The sequence below is a fragment of the Protopterus annectens genome, chromosome 13.part0 (genome assembly GCF_019279795.1).
Source record: "Protopterus annectens isolate FY-2018-M chromosome 13.part0, PAN1.0, whole genome shotgun sequence".
Lineage (NCBI taxonomy): Eukaryota > Metazoa > Chordata > Ceratodontiformes > Protopteridae > Protopterus > Protopterus annectens.
In genome coordinates this window covers 734,125,691-734,147,443 of record NC_056747.1, presented here as the reverse complement: position 1 = coordinate 734,147,443, position 21,753 = coordinate 734,125,691, and the positions used below count along the sequence as shown (strand labels likewise).

Sequence of the window (21,753 nt, the reverse complement as noted above, 5' to 3'; positions counted from 1 at the left end):
TTGCACATTTGATAGCACAATGTGCAAAGGGGAAATTCTATTTATTATTCAGGTGTTTAGCCTCTTCAGAAGTTTCCTGTTCTTTTTTTAAATTGACATATCAGATTCTGCAGTTTCAATAATGTATTTTTATAAATGGTTATTCTGAGTTATCCATTAACTTTTCATGCAGGCCTTCAGCCTTCTCATTAGTCACTGCTGAACTCCAAGAACTCTCAGAACAGCACCCCCCCAAATAAAACCACTTTAGTAAGTGTTTCCTTTGTTTAGGTATGTCAAACAATATTCAGAGGTATTCTGTCTGTAAGGAAGGAGGGTAGTTATACCCCCAAAAGCCACAACAGAAAAGCTCCCCAAAATTCCTTCACATCAGAGAAGCTCAAGCATTTGAAACAACTGCACCTCCTCCCAGTCTCAGTAGATCTCCCCCAAAGGTCCATTCTTGGACTCTTGCTATTTGGCATTTACAAAAATAAGATTTACACTGGGACATCCCCATCTGCTATGATATGCAGATGATGTTACAATCATTTGCTTCACCCCCTCCATGAGACACAGCTACAGACCATTACTCAGGGATCCTAGTCAGGAAAAGAACTGTGTATAGATAATGCTCACCTTACACTTAATGCCCCCCCCCAAAAAAAAAAAAACTGATGCACTTCCTAAAACCAGTTCTAAAAGCTCAAATGGTTTATTTCTAAATTCCCCTGCTCAAAATATTAAGCTTGAGCAAGTTTCCAACATAAAGTTACTTGGTATAAAGGAGAATTGCATAAATCCTACTTACCTGTAACAGTAAATGTTGGAATTTCATAATACCTCATCGCAATATGGGTTCTGTGCCTGCACAAATCCATGCTGGCAGCTTTCCAGAGCTTAGTATTCCTCCTTTGACTCTGTGACAGGAGCTCAGCAAAGCCCCTTCCATCAGCGGAAGTCTAACCCCTATCACAGGAAGCTTGTTATTCAGGCTTTTGGTGCTAATTAAGAACTAAGAACCCGAAGCAAAAGTTACCAGAGAACAACCAATTTGTAGCCAAAAAACACAAATAGCCAAAGCCAACCAACAATACAACAAGGTTGGATACAACTGAACTATACATAAAATAATGAAACAAAGGAAATACAGGAAGCTCAGGTCAAGTCTGGTATCCCACCTGTGACCCAGAGGGTGACAGAACTAAGAAAAAGAGTACAAAGGATTAGTCCAGATAAAATCATTTTAGCTAGCAGATTTAGGAGACATTCTCTCTCTCTCTCTCTGATAACCTCCCTGTGGGAGGACTAAAGACGCCTTGATGAAGTTTCAAATAGATTATTTAGTTAAGTAGATAGATGGACAAGTGTCCTTGTTCTATTACATTACATTCAATGGGTCTGTTATTTAAAGGCAGTTACAGACAATGGTGGGAGGGTGCAGAGGAGCCGAGTGGAGGAAAATCTGGGAGATGGAAAAACAAGAAGCCAATCCCAAAGATTAGAGGTTAGTCCCTTAATTGAATATTCCTGAAAGACCAGTGAGGTTTACCAACTCAGTAGTCAGTGGAAACTTATTCTTAGTTAAAAGGTTTTTATTTTTAACAAACAGACATGACAACACACCATGAGCTCCCGTCTGTTTTGAAAAAAAGTGAAAATGCAAAATTGTTTTCTTAAAAATAGTTCTACAGTGGTGTCTCATGGGGTGTTTCATGTTTTGTTTGTTAAAAATAAAAACCTTTGAATACAGTCCTACAGGCTGCTGAGTTGGTTAACAGAGTCTCCTACATCTGCTAGCTAAAGTGATTTTATCTGGACTAATCCTTTGCACTATATATAAAACAAGGCAGATGGTGGGTTGGTACTGCCACTGAAGCAATGTGAAATTCGAATATCCACTATTACAGGTAAGTAGGATTTGCACAACCATGCTATGTTCATCATTCATGCTGCCTCAGTGGCATATGGGTAGATTTCCAAAGCTTACCGTGCCTGGGAGGAGGAAGGATAAGTTTCCAGGAGGCCCTGGTGACTGGTCCTGGCAAAGCCTGTTCTGGAACTTGAGAAAGAATCCAGTTTGTAGTGTTTTGTAAAGGTATGAAGACAGGACCAGGCTGCTGCATCAAGAATGCTTTTATAGTCCTCTTTTCCAATATGCTACCAAAGAGGATAAAGCCCTTGCTTGGAATAGATTTACCATGGTGGGAGTAACAAAAAAAAAAATAGTAGAGGACAAGCAATGAGCAATCACTTGCTTAGTGACAGAATGACCCTTCTTAGCTGCAGAATAGAAATAAACAGTTGCTTAGCTTTCCTGAAGGACTTCATTCGGTTAATGTATTAATTGAGCTACCTGTGTACATCCAAGGTATACAGAATCTTCTCTCTCTTGTTTTCAGGTTCCCAAAAAATGAGAATGATGGCTTGATTCAGGGTAAATTCAGAAACAACTTTTGGCATGAAAGATAGATTAGTGTGCAAAACAATCAGGTCCTTGTGGAAAATCAGATATGTTTGGCCTACCATGACAGCTTGCAGCTCAGATCCTTGCCCTGAAGATGTCAGAGCAATAAGCAAAACAATTTCCAACTGATGAACTTTAAATCAGACTGAAAGACAGGTTCAAAAGGAGATAAGGTCAGTTTTCCAAGAACAAAGCTCAGAGGCCAATGAAGAGGAAGGGAAGGAATTTGCTTTCAAGGGGGACTCAAGTGCAGCACTCCTTTCATAAAATGTTTGATCACAAAAAGAGACTAAAGAGGGGAAGACAAACTGAGATGGCTGCAAGATGCAGCTTGACAGATGCATAATATAAGCCATCATTGAGCAGCTCATACAAATATTTCACAACCAGAGAGGCTGACACCATACTGATACCTCTATTATCAGATAGGCACCATGTGAAAAACCTCTTCCACTTATAAACAAGATTTGCTATTTGCAGGTTTGCTTGCCTCCTTCAATACTGCTGCACATCATCCGAGAACAAGTGTATAAAAGGTATAAAGCTAGAATCATCCAGGCTGTCAGTTGCAATTCCTCTAAGTTGGGAAGCACCAGTCACCCCCTGACACTGTGTGAATAGATCTTGCATTTGAGGAAACATTTGGTAATTGCACTTGGCCAATTCCATTAAAAAGGGAGAATCAATTTTGCCTGGGCCAAAAGGGATGTCACCACAGAAGTACCTTGGGTATTAGTTGAAAGGTTGGATGGAAATGCATAAAGGAAGATTCCCATCCAGGGGAACGAGAATGCCTCTGTCCTCCAAGCTTGGCTACAAGGAAGTCTCAAACAGAATTTTTACAACTGTCTGTTTTGAAAAACATGAATAGATCTATTTGAGGTGCTCCCCACATCTGGATCAAACCTTAAAAAACCTCTGTCCTGAGTTTCCACTTGTGAGGGTATAGCCAGGCTCTGTTTAGTCTGTCTGCCATCATGTTTTGCTCTGTTGAGATGTATGAGGCCTGAAATGTCAAACAATGCCGTATGATTAGCTCCCAGACCATCACTGCCAACTGATAGAGGGTATGACCTTGTACCTTCTTGTTTATTCTGGTACTACATGACTGTGGTATTGTCTATGACCACTAAAAGGGGTCCTGGAGACCACAAGTGCTGAAGAACTTTTAAGGCCTGAATCACTGCTAACATTCCTTTGATGTTTATGTACCTTGTAATGCCAGAAGGATCCCATTAGCCTTGCATTTAAACTCCTCTGGACACTGCTACCCATGCAAAATCTGATGAGTCCATCTGGACTTACTGAACTGGGGTCTGGAGAAAGAAGGGTAGGCCTGGATTAAGAGAGATCTAATCAATCCACCACTAACCCTCATTTCACAAATTCCAGCACTTGTAAATGAAACTCTAAAAGGAGGCAAGTGCTGGTTCCAACATTTTATTTTAGTAACATTGAATATTTCTTATATGGAGTCTGGCCAGTGGTATCTCTGATACCACGAGGCCTAGAATTTTGAGAAACTATCTTGCAGAGGCAGTTTCTTGAAGAGAGAAATTCCTGAAAATATTTTGAAAGGTCAGAATTGTGTCTTCTGGTAAAAAGTCATTATTTTTTCTGTCTCTGTCATACACCCCAGGAAGACCATTCTTTGTGAGAACGTGAGATAGGACTTTCATAGGTTCAGCTTGAAGCTGGAGTCAGTTGGAATGTGATCAGAATCTTTCATATCTAAAAAAAACAAGTAATCTCCATGGTATCCTCGAATAAAGTCACCATGAAATAGTAGTCCAGAAAAAGCATTTTGAAACTGGGTACTTTCATAAATTTATTAAGTAAAACAAATCTTTGGTCTGCACAATTGCTCCTTTTTGGGTTACAAAAATATTCTGGAATAAAATCATTTTCATTTTTGTGGTGCAGGAACTGGTTATATATAACCCTGCTTGCAACTTGTGAGTGAGGAGTACCAAAGAGAACAGATGTGTCTGGACTGAAGGCAGTGGGGGGATTCCTCTTAAGGGAGAAGAATTTTCTGTCTATTGCCAAGAGTATCCTCTCTGAATTATTCTCAGCACTTATTTGTTTGAGACTATTTGTACCCGGGCTGCTGGGCTGAGCGAAAGCCTAGGGGATGAGAGGCAGAAAGAATGGACAGGATCCATATGGCTTGGCATAGTCATTCTTTAACAGAGGAATGATTATTTTGGGGAAAGGAGTGACTTATTTGGTTTGGAAACATTATTCTCCTGCCATTTCCTCTTGGTACCCTGACTCTTGTTAGGCTGGGATTTTTGCTTGCTCTGCCCTTTAAAGTTGGATGTCTTGTTAGGGGATAACCTGGGAATATGAAACATTCGAGACAGATCATGTATCAATTTACCTCTGTCATCCCATTGTATGAGAATCTGGGTGGCATCAGGACCAAACTCAAATTCAAAACAAAGGAGCATTCAAAATCTCATTTTTAAATGCTCAGAGAAATTCTGGGTATGTCAAAAAAGCATACCTTCTCAATAAGGCAAAAACAGCTGCATTTCTAGAAATTAAGATACTCCTTAGAGCATGTTATGGAACCTGAGTCACACTAAAAACAATCTAATTTCTGTAATAATTCTGCTCAGCAGGCAAAGATATGGCAAAGTCATTTAAACTCTAAGAACATTGCACAATGAACTTCCATGTAAAGCTCTGACAAATTACAATTCTAAAGACCAGATTACTAGACTGAGCCAACCTTTTCCCTGAGATTCTAATCACTTGCCAATTTTAAATAGGAGTGTAGGGTTAGAAGAATCCAAGGCCCTCTTTTTAGACCTGGCAGATGGGGAAACCACAGCTGGGTCAGCTGACAAAGGAGCAAAGAGAGCTGCAAGATCAGAGTACACCACTTCAGTTTCCCAGTACAAGTCCACTTTAGAAAAGCCCCATAACTTCTTAAAAGCAGTATTAAGCATACAAACAACACAGTAGTAAGTTAGAATTCCCAAAGGAATTAACAGCAGTAGAAAATAGCAAGTATATTAAAACAAATATTTTTATAAATAAAAAAGAAAATAATAAAAAAGGAAGGGCAGTTCCCAAAGGGATCTTAACTGATTTTGGAAACTGCAATCCACCAATATAGATTGCTGAGGAGATTCAAGTGTGTGATTCCTATAGCTAGCACTAATAGACTGAACAACATACTCCTGTGACAGGGTTTAGGTTCCCCTGATGGGAGGGGCTTAGCCAATTCCATGTCACAGTCAGAGGAGGGAATTCTAAGCTTTGGAAAGCTCCCAGTGTGGATTTGTTCAGGCACAGAACACATATGCCACTGAGGCAAAGTGAATGACCATAAGGAAAACTCCACATTTCTCAATGGCCTAGGTCATAAATCTACTGCATATGCTTATATCCAACCAACACTTCTACACTCAGCACCTGTCCTCCCTGAGCTACACAACAGACTCAGAGGAAAGTTTGAACAATGCTACAATAAAATCACCAAAATTCAATGTTAATTTAACTAACAAATCCCATCACTACCTTGAACTCTGAAAAATAAACTGACTGGAATTCCCAAACTATCTTAAATTCCTTCAGCTAAAAAATTGCTCATTCCATACTACACCACCTAAATAAGTTCCCTTCCCTGAAAATTCTCTTGCAGTGGTATAACCATTGCAGACCTCTCTGAATCAAAGATAAATTCCTGGAAAAATAATTTAAATCCCAGGGGCTGCTCTCTTCTCCAATTGTAGCTCCAAGATATGGAATGTCATACCAAGCACACAAACAATAAGCTTAACTTGATGATGAACCTTCATGCTCATCTCCAAAATGGCAGATTATATCAATGCTCTGTCCCAACCGTACATATTCTTCACTCCTTCTTATCATCATCCATGACTGGTCTTCTTCAATTATATATTTTCCTGTTATATAAATTTCAAGTTCACTTCCTCCACAAATGCATCTACCCACATCTGTGTTCATTGCTACTAGTTTGGAACCATTGAATATTAAAAACTACTTCTGACATTTAGTGGCCAATTTGTATTGTAATATTTTACCTCATTGTAAGATGCATTTATTATTTATTTTATATAAATGTCTGTATGTAACTATGAAATATTTTACCTGGCACATTTTTTGCCCAGTTATAATTCTAACTCAGCTATGATGTACACATATATCACATAAATGTTTTTTTCTGTTGGTTTCAGAGCTATTCAGCCTGAGCTTCAGCTGAAAAGTGGTATTACATGGCAAAACTGGACAATCCTGGCAAGCAAATATAACAAATAAATAAATCTAAAATATTAGTCTGTTTTCAGAGAATGCCTTGGCATATTATTTATAAAATATTGTAGGGCATAGTCTCTACTGTCCACTAAATTCACACCATCATTGTGAATGCTATTCCAGTTACTGGAGCACTGGATATACAGGGATTTTTAGAAATTATCATCCATTCTCTTTCTTCTTAGAAATTACTATCTATTACCATTCATCCTGACAGTTTACAGTTGTTTGCTATGCACCACATGGAAATACCTATGTCTGACTCAAACAGTTAAGATCCACATGCTTTTTTTGCCTTACCTCCCACATGATGAGCCGTCCAGACTTGGTGACACCAGCTTTCTGAGTTCGACCTGCTGACACCTGTACTACTTCAGTGTTCAGCATGGGCAGTCGCAGTGGGGAGGCAATCCCACTGCCCCATGTGTACACAGATGAGAGAGGTGGAGGGCTGCCACCCTTGCCCAAGCCAGGCCCCTGTAAGCTACCTGAAATAAAGCACAAAAATCAAGTTAAATTTAAAAAAAAGTTATGTACTCGCCATAACATTTCATCTGTGTAGTCCTTTTTCACTCTTCCTCAACAGTTGGGTTCAGATCTGACTCAGGTGTTATTTTAGCTCATGGCCACTAAAAAGCTCTTGAACTCCTTCCTTACCCATAATGCACCAACCCCTAATATACCTCAGATCTGTTTGCTGGTTGACAATTTAAGAAACATTCACATAATATTCTTGACAGAAGAAGCTATTTTCTGGAGTTCCAACATAAGGAACAGTGGTGCCCTTATAGCTTCTCATTCTTCCCGAAATCAATTGTGAAAAAGGTTGGAGGTTGGTGGGATGGGTGCTGAAGAATGAAAATAGACAACACAAATGGAACGTTATGATGAGTACATAACTTCTTTATCTGATGTTGTCAATTTTCATTCATTCCTCAACAGTTGGGACAGAGTCCCCCTGCTACCTACAATGCAGTGTGGACTCTAAGGAAGGATATTCCTGAGCGCAGCTGAGCCAAAGGCTGCTCTTCCTCTTGAGACCAGATCCAGTTTGTAAAGAGTAATACAGGTATGAGGACTAGCCTAGGTTGCAGCCACACGTCTGTGGAAGCCCTAGACAGAAACACTGAAGTAGTAGCCATGGACCTAGTTGAATGGCCTCTCAAAGGTTTTGGTAAGGACAGACCCAACTTATTGCAGACAGATGATATACAAGCCATCAGCCATCTGGCTAAAGTTACCTTTGCAACTGATTTACATAATTTTGAATCTGCAATGGAGACAAATATTTGATCAGTCTTTCTAATTTCTTTTGTTCTATGCAAGTAAACACATATTTGTCTGTGAATATCCAATAAGCGCATTATATATTCACCATTGTTTGCAAACTTAGGAAGGAAAACTGGCAGATGAATGGAATGGTTGATGTTAGATTCTGACACCACCTTAGGAAGGAAAGAAGGATTGGCTCATAATGTTACTCTATTCCTATGAAAAATCAAGTAGGGAGGTTTAGGAGACAATGCTTGAAGTTCTGACATACTTCTAGCAGAGGTGATAGCCACTAGAAAGATAGTCTTCCAGGTCAGAAACTTAAGATTGCATTTTGCTACTGGTTCAAACGGGGAATTAATCAAGGCCTGCAGTATCAAATTTAAGTCCTATGGAGGAGTTGGATCTTTATAAAAGGATCTCAAAAGAAGGATACCTCCCAAAAAGGCCTTACAAAATTTAGATGAAGCCAGGGTCAAGTTCTCAAATCCAATGTAAAAATTAGAGATGTCTGCTAATTGAACTCTAATGGAAGAGGAGCTGGATCCTTCATTGAAAATTGTTGCCAAAAATTCAAGGACACTTTGTACAGGGACTTAAAAGGGTTCAGTATGTTTCTGAAGTGCCCAAAAAACAAATCTCTTCCATTTATTTCTGTACAGTTTTCTTGTAGAAGCTTTATGGAAAGATAAAAGTATATGACAGAGAGGGGATGAGAGTACAGGTTATTAGGCTGTTAAATGATGTGGAGAAACCACGCTGTCAGCTTTAAGTTCAAGATAGCCAGGTTGGTTGAGACAGGAGGTCTGGAATCGGATCCAGAATAAAAAGTGGGTAAATTAGATGAGGCCAAAGAAAGGGGAACTAAATCCGTCAAGGCCAGTAAAGTGCAAGGAGGATGACTTTTCTCTTCAACCGGAAAAAGCTTTCTGCAGAAATTTGGGAATCAAGGGAGTTGGGAGGATATGCATAGAGTAGACCTGTGGGGGGGGGGGGCTATCATGTAGTAGAACATCTCTCAATGATTCCCTCAGTGGGAGGACTAAGGCAAAGTAGCTGCTGCAGTTGTTACTTAAAAAAGATGAAAATAGATCACAGCAAGGCTGGCCCCATTTTTGAAAAATAATTTCTGCCAACTTCATGTTGAGAGACTATTCATGAAGTAGTAGAATGGACCTCTCAATTTGTCTACTATCATGTTGGACTTCTCCAGAATGTGCAATGTTATCAAAAAACAGTTGGATAAGATCATCCATTGCCATACTCTGGGGACTTCTCAACACAAAGGGAAAGACCTGGTTACTCCTTGTTTGTTGATGTACCAAACAAATGACATATTGTCTGACTGAATTGCAATAGTCCCGAAAGGCAGAGAGCCTTGGAAGGCCTGTAACACAGAGTGCGGCTCTCATTTCCAGGACACTGATATGCATGTTGGCCTCTTCAGGGGACCAAATAACTTAGATTGTGTTCCCCAGGAAGTGCCTCCCCCAGTCTGGGATGCGTCCACGGTCACTATGGTCTTGGGCTGATGGAGAATGAAAGGACAGCCTTGTAGAATTTGATCTGATCGAATCCACCACCAAAGGTATCTCTTGCATGCCTGAATGATTCTTATTTGGGCTAACGTGTTGGTAAAGAATAGACCATTGTGTTGCTAACATCCATTGAAGAATTCTCATGTAAAATCATGTTAGAAGAGCTAGGACTATAGCTACCAACATTAATCCCAAGGCTTGTAGAATCAATCAGGCTAAGATTACTGTACTGTGAATTATTTTTCTGACCTACAGTCTGACGGACTGTACTCTTGAGAGAAGCAGAGAAGCTGTCACTGAGACTGTTGAAATTTGCTCCCATGAATTCCAATGTTTGAGATGGTTTCAAATGAGATTTGTTGTAATTTATGGTTATTCCAAGATGGGAGCACATCTGGAGTACCTGATCTTGAGCTATTATAAGTAGATGCCTGGTCAGGGTAGTAATGAGCTAGTCGTCCAGGTACTGAAACACTCGGAATCCCTACAGTCTGAAGTGAGCTGCTACCACTGACATGCATTTGGTGAACATCCTGGGGCTGTGGTAAGACCAAAGGACAGTGCTCTGAACTGATAAAGACTGGCTCCCAGATGAAGTGTAGATACCCTCTGGATTGTCTGTTCATTTTAATGGAATAGTACACATTCTGAACATCTATTGAGCACATCCAGCCATCCTTGCACAAGAACGGCAAAATGGACCGAAACATGACCATCCGAAACTTGTTTTCTTTGGCACTAAAAAGAATCTTGAGTAAGTTCCAGATTATTTCTGGTCTGGTGGGACCTCGTGGATGACTCTTCTTTTTAGCAGCTTTTGTATTTCTAGTGCTGCTGCTTTCCTCTGACTGGGCTGAACATCTGGAAATTTGTATACAGATGGAGGTGGAAGGGAAAAGAAAATTATATAACCTCTGGAAACAATACTCTGCATCAACACACGTTTTGTGATGTCTAGCCAGGCTCTCTTGTTCAGGGATAATCAACCCATGATTGCCTCCAGAGGAGGACAATCAGGTCTCCTTTCAGGAGAGCTGGTAGGGTCTGTAGAGAAGGAATCAATAGACCCTTGGTTCTGCGGGTCTCCTCTGCAGTCTGAGTGGTGTCTTCCATTTGAGTCCTCCCCCTGCCCCTGGGGAACCTATCTCCACGTGGATCTTGAAAAGGACCCTTGGACTTTCTAAAACGCGTCTTTCAACCATCTTGCTGATTCCTAGAGAAGTTTCTTTGAGGGATCAAAAAACATACTCCTACTGCAGAGAGGGACTTTCTGAAACACGACTTTTGACCATCTTGTTGATTCCTAGAGAAGTTTCTTTGAGGGTCGAAAAACATACTCCTACTGCAGACAGGGACTTTCCATCTTGACCACACCTGGAGACAGTGTCGTTTACCTTAGGGCCAAACAACGAACTGCCATCAAAAGGTGCATTGATGAACGAGGACTTGAAGGGCTCTCCAAAATCACACAAACACATTCAGGCATGCCTCCTAATAGAAATGCCTGAACTCACTCCCCCACCCTTGAGGTACCTTCAGCTGCATGAGAGTTGAGCCTCATGGACAAATTGGAAATGGACTGTAAGGCTACCAACTGTGAAGTCACAGAAGTCTGAGTCTTAGCAGTAGAGGTCCCAGAAAGGGATTTTGACAGTTCCTTTATCATCAAGTCCCTTTGTAGTCTTGTAAAGTGTGCCAAGTAGTTCAACGATCTAAGGACAAAGATCACTGAAACATACACACACTCTTCCCAAATCTGTCCAAAGCCACAGACTCCTTGTTAGGAGGATGGACAGAGGAACTCTACTCCACAAGTTCCTTCTTGGTGGCCACCGCCACGACCATAGCATCAACGGGCACTCCCTTATCCAAAACTCCGATCCTACATGTGTGTACAGAATCCAATCCAGTCTTTTGGGTATTAGCTCAGCTGTGCCTGGCTCCTTCTATGCCCACTTAAAGATCCAGGCAATGAGCACATTGGTGGGTGAAGTTACCCAGAAGCTAGATGGGCCAGACCCAAAGGCCTCCAGCAATGCAGATTCCTCTGGGGAACTGTTATCTGTAGACCAATCACCCCTATGCTTAAGAATCTCAAGGAAGTCTCTGAATGAGATGTCTTCTAGTGGTGATCTTGGGGACCCTTCCACTTCATCAAAAATCAGTATCTTCAGTAATGGACTCCTGAGGGGAGTCCAAGTGCTTCCTCTTGCAATTCCTCTTCCTAGAGACTTCTTCAGTAGGGTGTTTTGCTCGGTAACCTGGAGACATTGGGCTGGCTGACACTGTGGCATAGAATGATGGGGCTCAAGGCACAGAGACGCACAGGATCTGGTGGGAAGATCCAAGGTGGTTAGGAACCGTCTGTCCTGCAGAAGCAGAGAACACTCTTCTCCACCACCTCAAAGGTAGAATGCTCCAGGGGGAAGAAAGCCAATTGAGCCAAGAAGTCACACATCTGCTTCATCAGTGCCATCTATCCTGAAGGCAGTCCACCAGAGGCAGAGGTCAGAGCAGAACTACCCAATGCTAAGGCTCTGAGGGGAAGAGATGGCTCCAAAAACTTCGGAGTTTACTCTAACACCTCAGATCCCACAGGGGCACTTCGGCTCTGAGAGTCATCCGACTCCAAAACTATCAGAGCTGGTGCACTCAGAAAGACTCAGACTCGAAGATACTAACATTTTCAGATCAGAAACAGATGATCCTGGGAGAGTCAGATCCAAGGGCTCTGAAATTATTGTTCGGATCAAAGAAGCAGAGATTTGTGGAGTAGTACAAACAATGGCTTTCTAACCCAAAGGAGTAGGAGCCATGAGAACTTCCATCTGAATCTATGCCGAGAGAAATTTCCTCATAATTCTGTCTACATCAGTCTCAGTCAGACTTCTGCAAGAATGAGAAGAAGCTACTGATGAGGACCTAGAGTGCCGGCTGGATTCAAGATACGGAAAAGGTACTCTTGAGGGTACCAGGTCTATGGATGGGGAATACTTGGTCCTGGGCAAAGGCTTCAGATATGAAAAGCTAGGACTGGCCTTTGTCAACTCCAGTGCCAGTGGAGCTGGAGCAGTCTTCGGCTCCAACATTTGCTTTTCTGTGGTGGTTCTGTGATAGGATCCGATAAAGGAATCAAGGATCTAGAAGGCCTTGAAGGCTTAGTTGAAGGCTCCTTTAACTTAAGTTTGGGAGGTTTAGCCCTAGTAATTGCTTGTGGGTTGAAGGACTTACAGATAGAACAGTCTACTTGTAAATAGTCTGGGCCCAAACAGTAGATGCACAAAGCATGTGTATCAGAAAGAAGCAACTTGTGACCGCATTTCCGTCACTTTTTAACATCAGAAGGACCCTTTTCAGAGATTTTGAAAAAGATAAAATAAAAATAGTAGAAATAAATCTTTTTTTTTTTTAACTAACAAACAACTAACAAAAGTAGAAATAGAGAACAAAATACCAGCAATGGTAACTAGAATTACACTAAATGTGTAAGAGGGAAAGGAGAAGGAAGAGCTTACCAACTATGGTAATAAGATTACAATAAAAAGACGTAAAGAGTGTAAAAAAAGTGATAGAAAAAAAGTAAGATCTTATAGCGAAAAAACAAAAGAAATAAACATCTCACAGTCTACTGAAATGTTTGAGAGCTCAAAGCGACCATGTCCAAATGCAAAAGTGGTAAACGAGATCAGAGGCATGTTGGGGTGTGGTGCATTATGGGTAAGGGAAGAGCTCGAGAGCATTTTTAGTGGACTTAAACTAAAATAACATCCGAGCCGGATCAGAGGGTCAGATCTAAACCCAACTGTTGAGGAGTGAATTAAGGCTGTGACTTCTTATAAACAACAAAGTACAGACAACAAACATCACAGATGATGAAAGTCTGAAAGATCTGTTTAAATTTCAGCCTGGCAGATGGCACAGCGGATTACGGCTATGAGTTATTAATGAGTTATTTTGTGTTATTATGAGTTATTAACAAGTTGCTTCCTGTGGTACAGGGTCCGATACCCTCAGTTTTCATTTACTTTGTGTGACTTGAGCAAGTTACTTAACCAGGCATTGCTTTGTGGAATTACGAATTTGGGCTAGGCTCCATAATTGTCTTCTGTACTCCATGTCTAGTAACTACTATGACCCTCAGAACCACTTTTCAGTTTTTATTGCACATGCAACTACCCCACATTCTTTTGAAACTGCCCAAATTATTTTTTCTTACATTTGTGGAATGCCACTCGAATCCTAGGTGTGACAAAACTATTTCCTCTCTTGCAATGTAAGAACATTCTCCAAATGACCTCAAAGTAGCAGATCTTGTTAATTATCTCATTCTTCTTCAGGCCCATTAAATTAAAAACTGAAGTAATTTACTGGAATAGGGGTTAGTAGAACAAGGTCTTCAACAACAAGGAATTAATTTTTACTACCACATACCATGCTTTATTTACCCATAATAGTTGTCCAATATGGCTTTATAAATTTGCAGGTTTTCTGATTTCCTCATCTCTACCAGATGGCTATTCTTTACAACCAAGGATCTACATCTTCAACGCATGATCATCTATATCTTTTTAAGCCAAAATGGAGGGTTCCTCTATTACGTTCCTGTAATAACAAACATAAAGCCAACTTCCTTCACTGTATCCTAAGATCAGCCAGCCTGCTCAAAATGCATACATTTTCATATAATAAATATGAAACCAATTTCTTGATTTCCTGAATGTGTCCCAACATCTCCAACCTACATAATAATGCAACATCATTTTCCTCATGATGGATTCTTATGTTTTCCAATTATATCTCTAAATTCCGAAATAACTTCCCAGATGTTGTTCATCAAATCCAGTCCTAACATTTTGTCTGAACTTCTAAAGAAACATCTGAGAAACAATTGCAGGTGTTATTCACAAGGCAGTCATGTTGACTAGCTGAAGGCAGTTTCAGCAAAGGTAAAAAACTTGAAAATTTCTTGCCAAAGCTACTATCAGCAAACACAGGACAAAAGAAAAGAGTGGAGAAAGAGGCAAACTCCATTGTTAGTGAAGTTAGTTTTGGTGAACAGCATTCGGTATTTGAACATTTTACATTCACCACAACTAACTTTGCCAGCTTAACAAACTCCAATTCTCAAGGCATTACCTAACTTATTCACACAGGCTCCTTTATCTATTCTGACTCTTCACTACTCCCATACTACTCCATGTACTCCTCTCTACAACCTATTGTTAACCTGTTTACACTTACGCTTTTACTGCACCCACTTACACTTTTCCATCTCTGAGGAGGCTCTTACTAGCTCACGGCACATTACTCATTAGCTGACCCTCTTTCTTGATGTTGCCCTAATATTCCTCCCTATAGTTAATTGCAGTTTTGCATCAACACGGATCAACTTCAGATGCCCGAAATCGCATTTCACCGACACGGAATCCGACGGGTCGAAAACACCGACAACGCAGATGACCGACAAGGTGAGAACCTGACGGACTCGGTAAGTGTGCGATAGAGTGAGGGATTTAGTGTTAGGGAGCGGACAGGTAAGTGTGCGATAGTGAGAGACTGTGGGTTTAGGGGTGGGTTAAGTGAGTTAGGGTTAGGGTGCAGGTAGGGTGTGTGTGCGATAGTGAGGGACTGTGGGTTTAGGGGTGGGTTAAGTGAGTTAGGGTTAGGGTACAGGTAGGTTGAGTGTGCGGTAGTGTCGGATCTTGGGGTTAGGGGTGGGTAAGTGAGTTAGGGTTAGGGTGCAGGTAGGGTGAGTGTGCGGTAGTGTCGGACCTTGGGGTTAGGGGTGGGTAAGTGAGTTAGGGTTAGGGTGCAGGTAGGGTATGTGTGCGGTAGTGTCGGACCTTAGGGTTAGGGTTTGGGTTAGGGCTGTGGATATGTTATGTAGTGTACTGTGTTGTTTACGTGTAGTGTGTTGGTGTAATGGTATTCGGTGTTTTGCGTTGTCGGTATTTTTTGTTATCGGTCTTTTGGTGTCGGTGATTTGTGTTTCGGCGGTTTGGCGTTTCAGGCATCTGAAGGTGATCCATCAACACACATTCATGTGATAGGATATTGCTCAGTTTTTCTCTTCACCAATTTTTGCATGTCTGTGGTGATTTGAATATACTAATAAATGTTCATCTGCTGTTTGTACCACTACATAGCTACCCTATGAAGTACTATTTACTGGTATTATAAAAGCAAACCATACATATGTATATATGTTTCATTTCCTCTAAGACTTATGATGAATGTACAAGCTATGTGTTCGGGATCTACATCTGCTATGGAATACCCACTTTTATGCTCCAAGTGTATGTATCTGCTGGTAGTAAATTATAGAAATGTTATTAACCATGTACAGCAACTAGCCAGTCATAACATTCATTCATATTTGTCCAGCAAATGAAATTTGCACAAATTATGTAAATCTGATTGGGGCCATTGGTAATCACCTCAGTACTGTCTTGATTTCATTGGCCCTTTTCTCCCATACCACCAATAAAAACGGGCCATGCCCAATACTCTTCTAAACTCAGACAAACAAGCAAATTAATGGTGGTGCTGCGATAGCGTTGTCGCCTCACAGTTAGACGTTGCCCATTCGATTCTCAGAGCGTCTTCTGTGTGGCGACATGCATAAATGGGCATTCCTTCGTTGAAGGTTGTGTGTGTTAGGCCCGGCAAGCCAGCAAGTAAAACTCTACTGCCAATCATTAGCCGACCGGAGTTCCGCTGTGGCGACCCCTAACCGGGAAAAAGCCGAAAGACACAAACAAACCACATAAAATATGTGCAATAATATCCAAATGTTAGGAATCACTGAGAAGTAATAGGCCTCTCAGAAGCATAATGTGGTCCAAATGAAGAGGTGGAAGGCTTCTTAGCAACTGAAAGGTCTGTTGTTCCTTAGCACTACCCACCATAGAGGGTACTGTCAAAAAAGGAAAAACGTACTACCAGTATATGCAATGATGCTGAAATTACTGCTTGAAAATAATTTAAACACAGTTTGGGCACTACACATTTTCCAACTGGAAAATAATCTTATGGTAAAGTTAGGGGTAGTGCATATACTTATCTGAATCAATGGCAAGTGAATGAAGTGCTGCTTGATCGAACCACAGTTTACCTCATTTAGTAATCAATGAAATCAATGAAATCACTGAACATATTAGACATCAAATGTTAACAGATTACAAAAGCAAAATATTTTCCACTTTTGATCCTTTAATCTTCACACTAAATACAAACGTAATCTGTCGCTAGCTTAGAAGTATGTGCCAACTCCAACCCTGCATCTTACCCTAGGAAAAAATTTCCCTTAACACTACCACTACACAAGACACCTTGGACATAAAAGAAGCACAGTATCATATACACAACACTATAATCGAATCCCTTACTTAACCATAACTCTAACCCTAAACCTTAAACACTCACATATGTACTCTTACAGTCTATTTCCTTATGCTAACCCTAATCCACTAACACTCTAAGACAAAAACAATTATCCAGTTTAGTCCTCACTTCTTTTATTACCAGTATCAACTGCTCCCAAGTCATCTTCTCAGTTACTACAGTCCTGTTTTCCTCTTGTGGGCCCCCTGCAGAAGCCACAGCTGTATCACCAACAACCTTGCAGTCAGCAACAATATCCAACTTCTTTGGCAAATTTAATGACTTGCTTACCTTTATTTTTTTTACCAGCTTTCTGCTTTAATACTGTTAGTACGATATTGTACCATCAATTTTATGTCAAAAAAATATTTCAAGCAAACCGAACAATAAATAAAATTCTTTTAAAGAGAAATGACCAGGAGCACACAATTGCTTCATACCACCATCAGAAAAAGTCCAGTACTGGAAGCCAGTTTGACAACTGTGACAGGAAATCAAATCAGCATGATCCAGTAATGTTTCCCATCCTAGAATCCTTCAGTGAGGCAGTGAGACGATATGAAGAACAGTATATGACAGTATATTCTAGCCTGCAAAAATAAAGAAGGAATGGCCATTAGTACCAGCAGCTGAAGGAAAGCTGCCTGGTATGCATGGGTCCATCTGTTACAGGTGCCTGCTATAAGAACGTGATGACAGAACCACAGGTCTTGCATTTTTAATAAGCAGACAACATCCTGTGCCAGTTGTTTTCCTTGTGTGCCTTTTCTTTCAGTAAATGCTTAGTCAGAAGCAACATTTTGCCTAAATTTAGGTGATACATGACCTGCAAAAGAAGCAGAAGGCGCAAAGCTTTCCATGTTCTGAGAAATGCCTACAAATTCCTAGCTCTTTTAGCTCAAGACTTTTTGCAAGTTTAACACAATAGCTATCACAATTTTGATAAACTGAGCAAAGAAAAATGAAATTGCAAATAACAGTATTTTGATGAAACTGCCACTCAGAAAAAAAAACACAATAAACCAATGTATTAAACAAAAGAAAAAAAAAGATATTTGCACTTAGCATTGACAAAAGATCAAGGTCTAGAAACTAATGAATTGCTGAAACACAGTAAATTGATGTTTCACTTCAATTAGCAAACAGGAACTGAGTAGAGCATGTTATACACTTTCTTTAAAAGGTATGCCCACTTAAAGGACAATTTCAAGATGGAAACCATATGCCCTTAAGATGCCAATTACTGAAAAAGATCAGACCAAGGGACTGACATAGGCTTTGGGCTAATTTCCATTCATAGTACAAGTTCCTGTGGTGGTGACCCTATAGTGAACACCTGTTTTTACGATGACATATTCTTTTAGTTAAATTCAAATCCCTTCAGCTAATAACAACAAGGTTAGATACATTTCCTTCAGCATTTTAATATACTGTGGAGATAAAATTATTGTAGTAGTACCAGAAAAAAACTGAATGATGGCAAAATGTGGCCTGGAATGCTATAATAAAAATGAAGCAAGGTGCTGACTGTTCTGGATACAGCTATAAACCAAACATGCAGCTTGCAGAAATAGACAGTGAGCAGCAGGATGACACTAATGGGGATGAGGTATCAGTCTGATGGTCCTAAGAGTGATCATGGAAAGGAATACCCACAGGCTAAAAGATTAAGAACAATTAGCTGCAAAACTAAAGCAAGAAATGTGGTATCTGAGGGCAAACTAATTAGCCTGAAATCAGGAACTCAAGGAACAATGTGTGAATGAAAGAGATGCCAGAAAGAGTGGCGGGAGAGAGAGTACAGTCACATCAGCAAACTTACTATAACAATAGATGTTCAAATGATCACTGCTGCAGTAGCCTTTGCTATATGGGTTATATCCTGCCAGGGATATAACAGCCAGCCAGCTTCCAAAGCTTCAGGGCACGTTCCACAACCCAAACTGTCAGGCAGATCACATTGAGCTGACTAAAGTCCAAGTTTGGGCATCAAACCCTTCACAGCTTTCCTGCCAAGACAGAAAGGGAGTCAGAGCCCTGAAAGTACAATGCTAGGAAGAACAAACAATAACCACACACAGGCATAAAAAAACACAGCAAAAAACAAGGGGGGATAGAGGGAGGAGCTACTGCAACAGTGATCACTCAAACATCTACTGTTATTGTAGGTTTACTTATACAACTGTACTATGTTCATCATAATGATCACTGCTGCAGTAATCTTAGCTATATGGGTAGATTACCACAGCTTACTATATTTGGGAGGTGGAAGGAAAAGAGTCCAGGAGCCCCTAAAGAATGGTCCTTGCAAAACCCAATCTAGACCTACAGAAGGAATCAAACTCCTGATGCCTTGTAAAAGTATGTACAAAGGACCATATTGCCTTAGACAACCATTTGGAAATGGACCATTTTGACACAGGTTACCTCTTCTTCCTTACTTCACAAGAAAAGAATAAGAAGTTATGTACCTACCATAACGTTCCATGTTAGTTGTCTTCTTCTCGCCTTCTTTCTTGCTGGTTGGGTTCGAAGCTGACCCTCGGCTCCAACTCGGCCATTTTCTAAAGCTCGAGAGCTACTTACTGGCTCGAGACCTCCCTATATCCCACAATGCCTGGCGCTAGATACCCAGATCTCGTTTGGAAGACCTAACACCAACATAACACAAGAGGACAACTATCCCAAAAGCAAGACTTCAGCTAGTGGGATGAAGAAAAAAAGGTAGAGGACATAAAACGGCAAAGACTCAGCCAGTGACAAGACTCGTAGGAAGACTCTTCTCGGTCCATCTAGGCTAGGGGGATGGAGGGTGGGACGCAAGAAAGAAGGCAAGAAGAAGACAACTAACATTTAACATTATGGTAGGTACATAACTTCTTAATGTTAAGTTGTCCCTCTCGCCTTCATTCTTGCTGGTTGGGACAGTGTCCCTAGCACCTTAGTCCTGGGTGGCTCATTGGAACAAACTCTTGAGCACAGTGGAACCAAAATCAGCTCTACTCCTAGAGGCCGCATCCAATTTATAATGTGAAATGAAGGTATGAGGGGTGGCCCATGTGGCCGCCGCACAAATGGCTTCCATTGGTAGTCTTGCTTGAAAAGCTACCAACGTAGCTAAAGCCCTAGTAGAGTGGCCTTTAGGTTTAGCAGGGAGTTCTTTATGCCTCAACTGATAAATAAGGGTAATAATAGAGGACAACCACCTGGATAAGGTTACTTTAGACACTGGTCAACCCTGTTTACCCTCCGCATAGGACAGGAAGAGTTGGTCTGATTTCCTTATTTGCTCAGTCCTATGCAAATAAAAACGTAATTGCCTATGAACGTCCAACAGGTGTAATTTGTGTTCAGCTTTGTTGGAATAATTTGGAACAAAGATTGGCAGATCGATGGATTGATTCAAATTGTTCTCGGAGGGGACCTTTGGAAGGAATGAAGGATTAATCCTGAGTGAAACTCTATCCTTATGGAAAACTAGGTAAGGAGGACGAACACAAAGGGCTTGATGTTCAGAAACTTTCCTCGCTGAAGTAATGGCCACCAAAAAGAGGGTTTTCCAAGTAAGCAATTTCAAGGGACAGGAAGCTGCCGGTTCAAAGGGAGGAAGTATCAAGGAAGCTAGGATCAAATTTAAGTCCCACTGAGGAGGGGGATCTTTCACAGGAGGCCTGAGCAAGGTTGTTCCTTTCAGAAAGGCTTTGCAAAGCTTATAGGACATGATGCTGGTTTTTGACAGGCCCGTATGGAAATTAGAGAATGCCGCTAATTGAACTCTAATGGTGGTCGATGAGGAGCCCTCTTGAAAAAGTTCTGCTAAGAAGTCCAGAACGTTATGGACCGGGGCCATGAAGGGATCTATATTTCTAGCCTCTGCCCAGAAAGAGGAACATTTCCACTTGCTAGCATAAGTCTTCCTGGTTGTAGGTTTGTGCGAGGAAAGGATAATCTCACGCACAGAATTGGAAATACTGGGAAGCCTGGCTAAGGTTGGAAGTGGAGCAACCAAGCAGTGAGGTTGAGAGACTGAAGAGACTGATGCAGCCTGCCCGACTGATGGATCAGGAGGTCCGGAACTGGGTCCAGATTCCAAGGCTGCTCTAGAAGGTAACGATGCAGGAAAGGGAACCAGATTAGTCGAGGCCAGTAGGGGGCAATGAGCATCATCCTGCAGCCCAGCACGGTAGCTTTCTGAATTAGTCTGGGAATTAGTGGAAAGGGTGGGAATGCATACAGAAGTCCCTGGGGCCAATCGTGAACTAGAGCGTCTCTGGGGGAGTGTCCGGGAAGAGGAAAGAGAGTGAAGAAATTGTCGCACTTGCTGTTGAGAGGAGTTGTGAAAAGGTCGCAGCAAGGCTGACCCCATTTGCGGAAGATTCTGTCCACTACTATCCGGTTGAGAGACTACTTGTGAGGCATGAGAATAGCTCTGCTTAGCCTGTCCGTTATGACGTTGGACTTCCCAGGGATGTGCGTTGCCGTCAGAAACCGTTGAGAGGAGATCGCCCACTGCCATAGTCTGAGTGCTTCTCAACATAAGGGATATGACTTGGTTCCGCCCTGCTTGTTGGTGTATCACACTACAGACATATTGTCTGTCTGAATTGCAATGGTCCCAGTGGGTAGAGAGTTCTGAAGAGCTTACAACGCTAAAAGCACCGCCCTCATCTCCAAGACGTTTATGTGCAAGTGATACTAGTGGGGTTGCCAGGTGCCCTGAACAATCCTGCCCTGAAAATGCCCCCCCCCACCTGATCAGGAAGGCATCCATGGTCACCGTGGCAACTGGAGGAGGAAGGACAAATGGTCTGCCCTGGGGTACTG

The 21,753-nt window shown here is 41.3% G+C and overlaps 1 protein-coding gene across 1 annotated transcript in view; it reads right to left on the bottom strand.

The window, feature by feature from the left end:
• NEK8 (NIMA related kinase 8) overlaps positions 1–21,753 on the bottom strand; it is an 806,012-nt gene that overhangs the window by 457,103 nt on the left and 327,156 nt on the right. Inside the window, exon 7 of the mRNA XM_044054419.1 lies at positions 7,037–7,224. Within this exon, the coding sequence (XP_043910354.1) occupies positions 7,037–7,224 (188 nt within the window). The remainder of the gene's footprint in view (positions 1–7,036; positions 7,225–21,753) is intronic.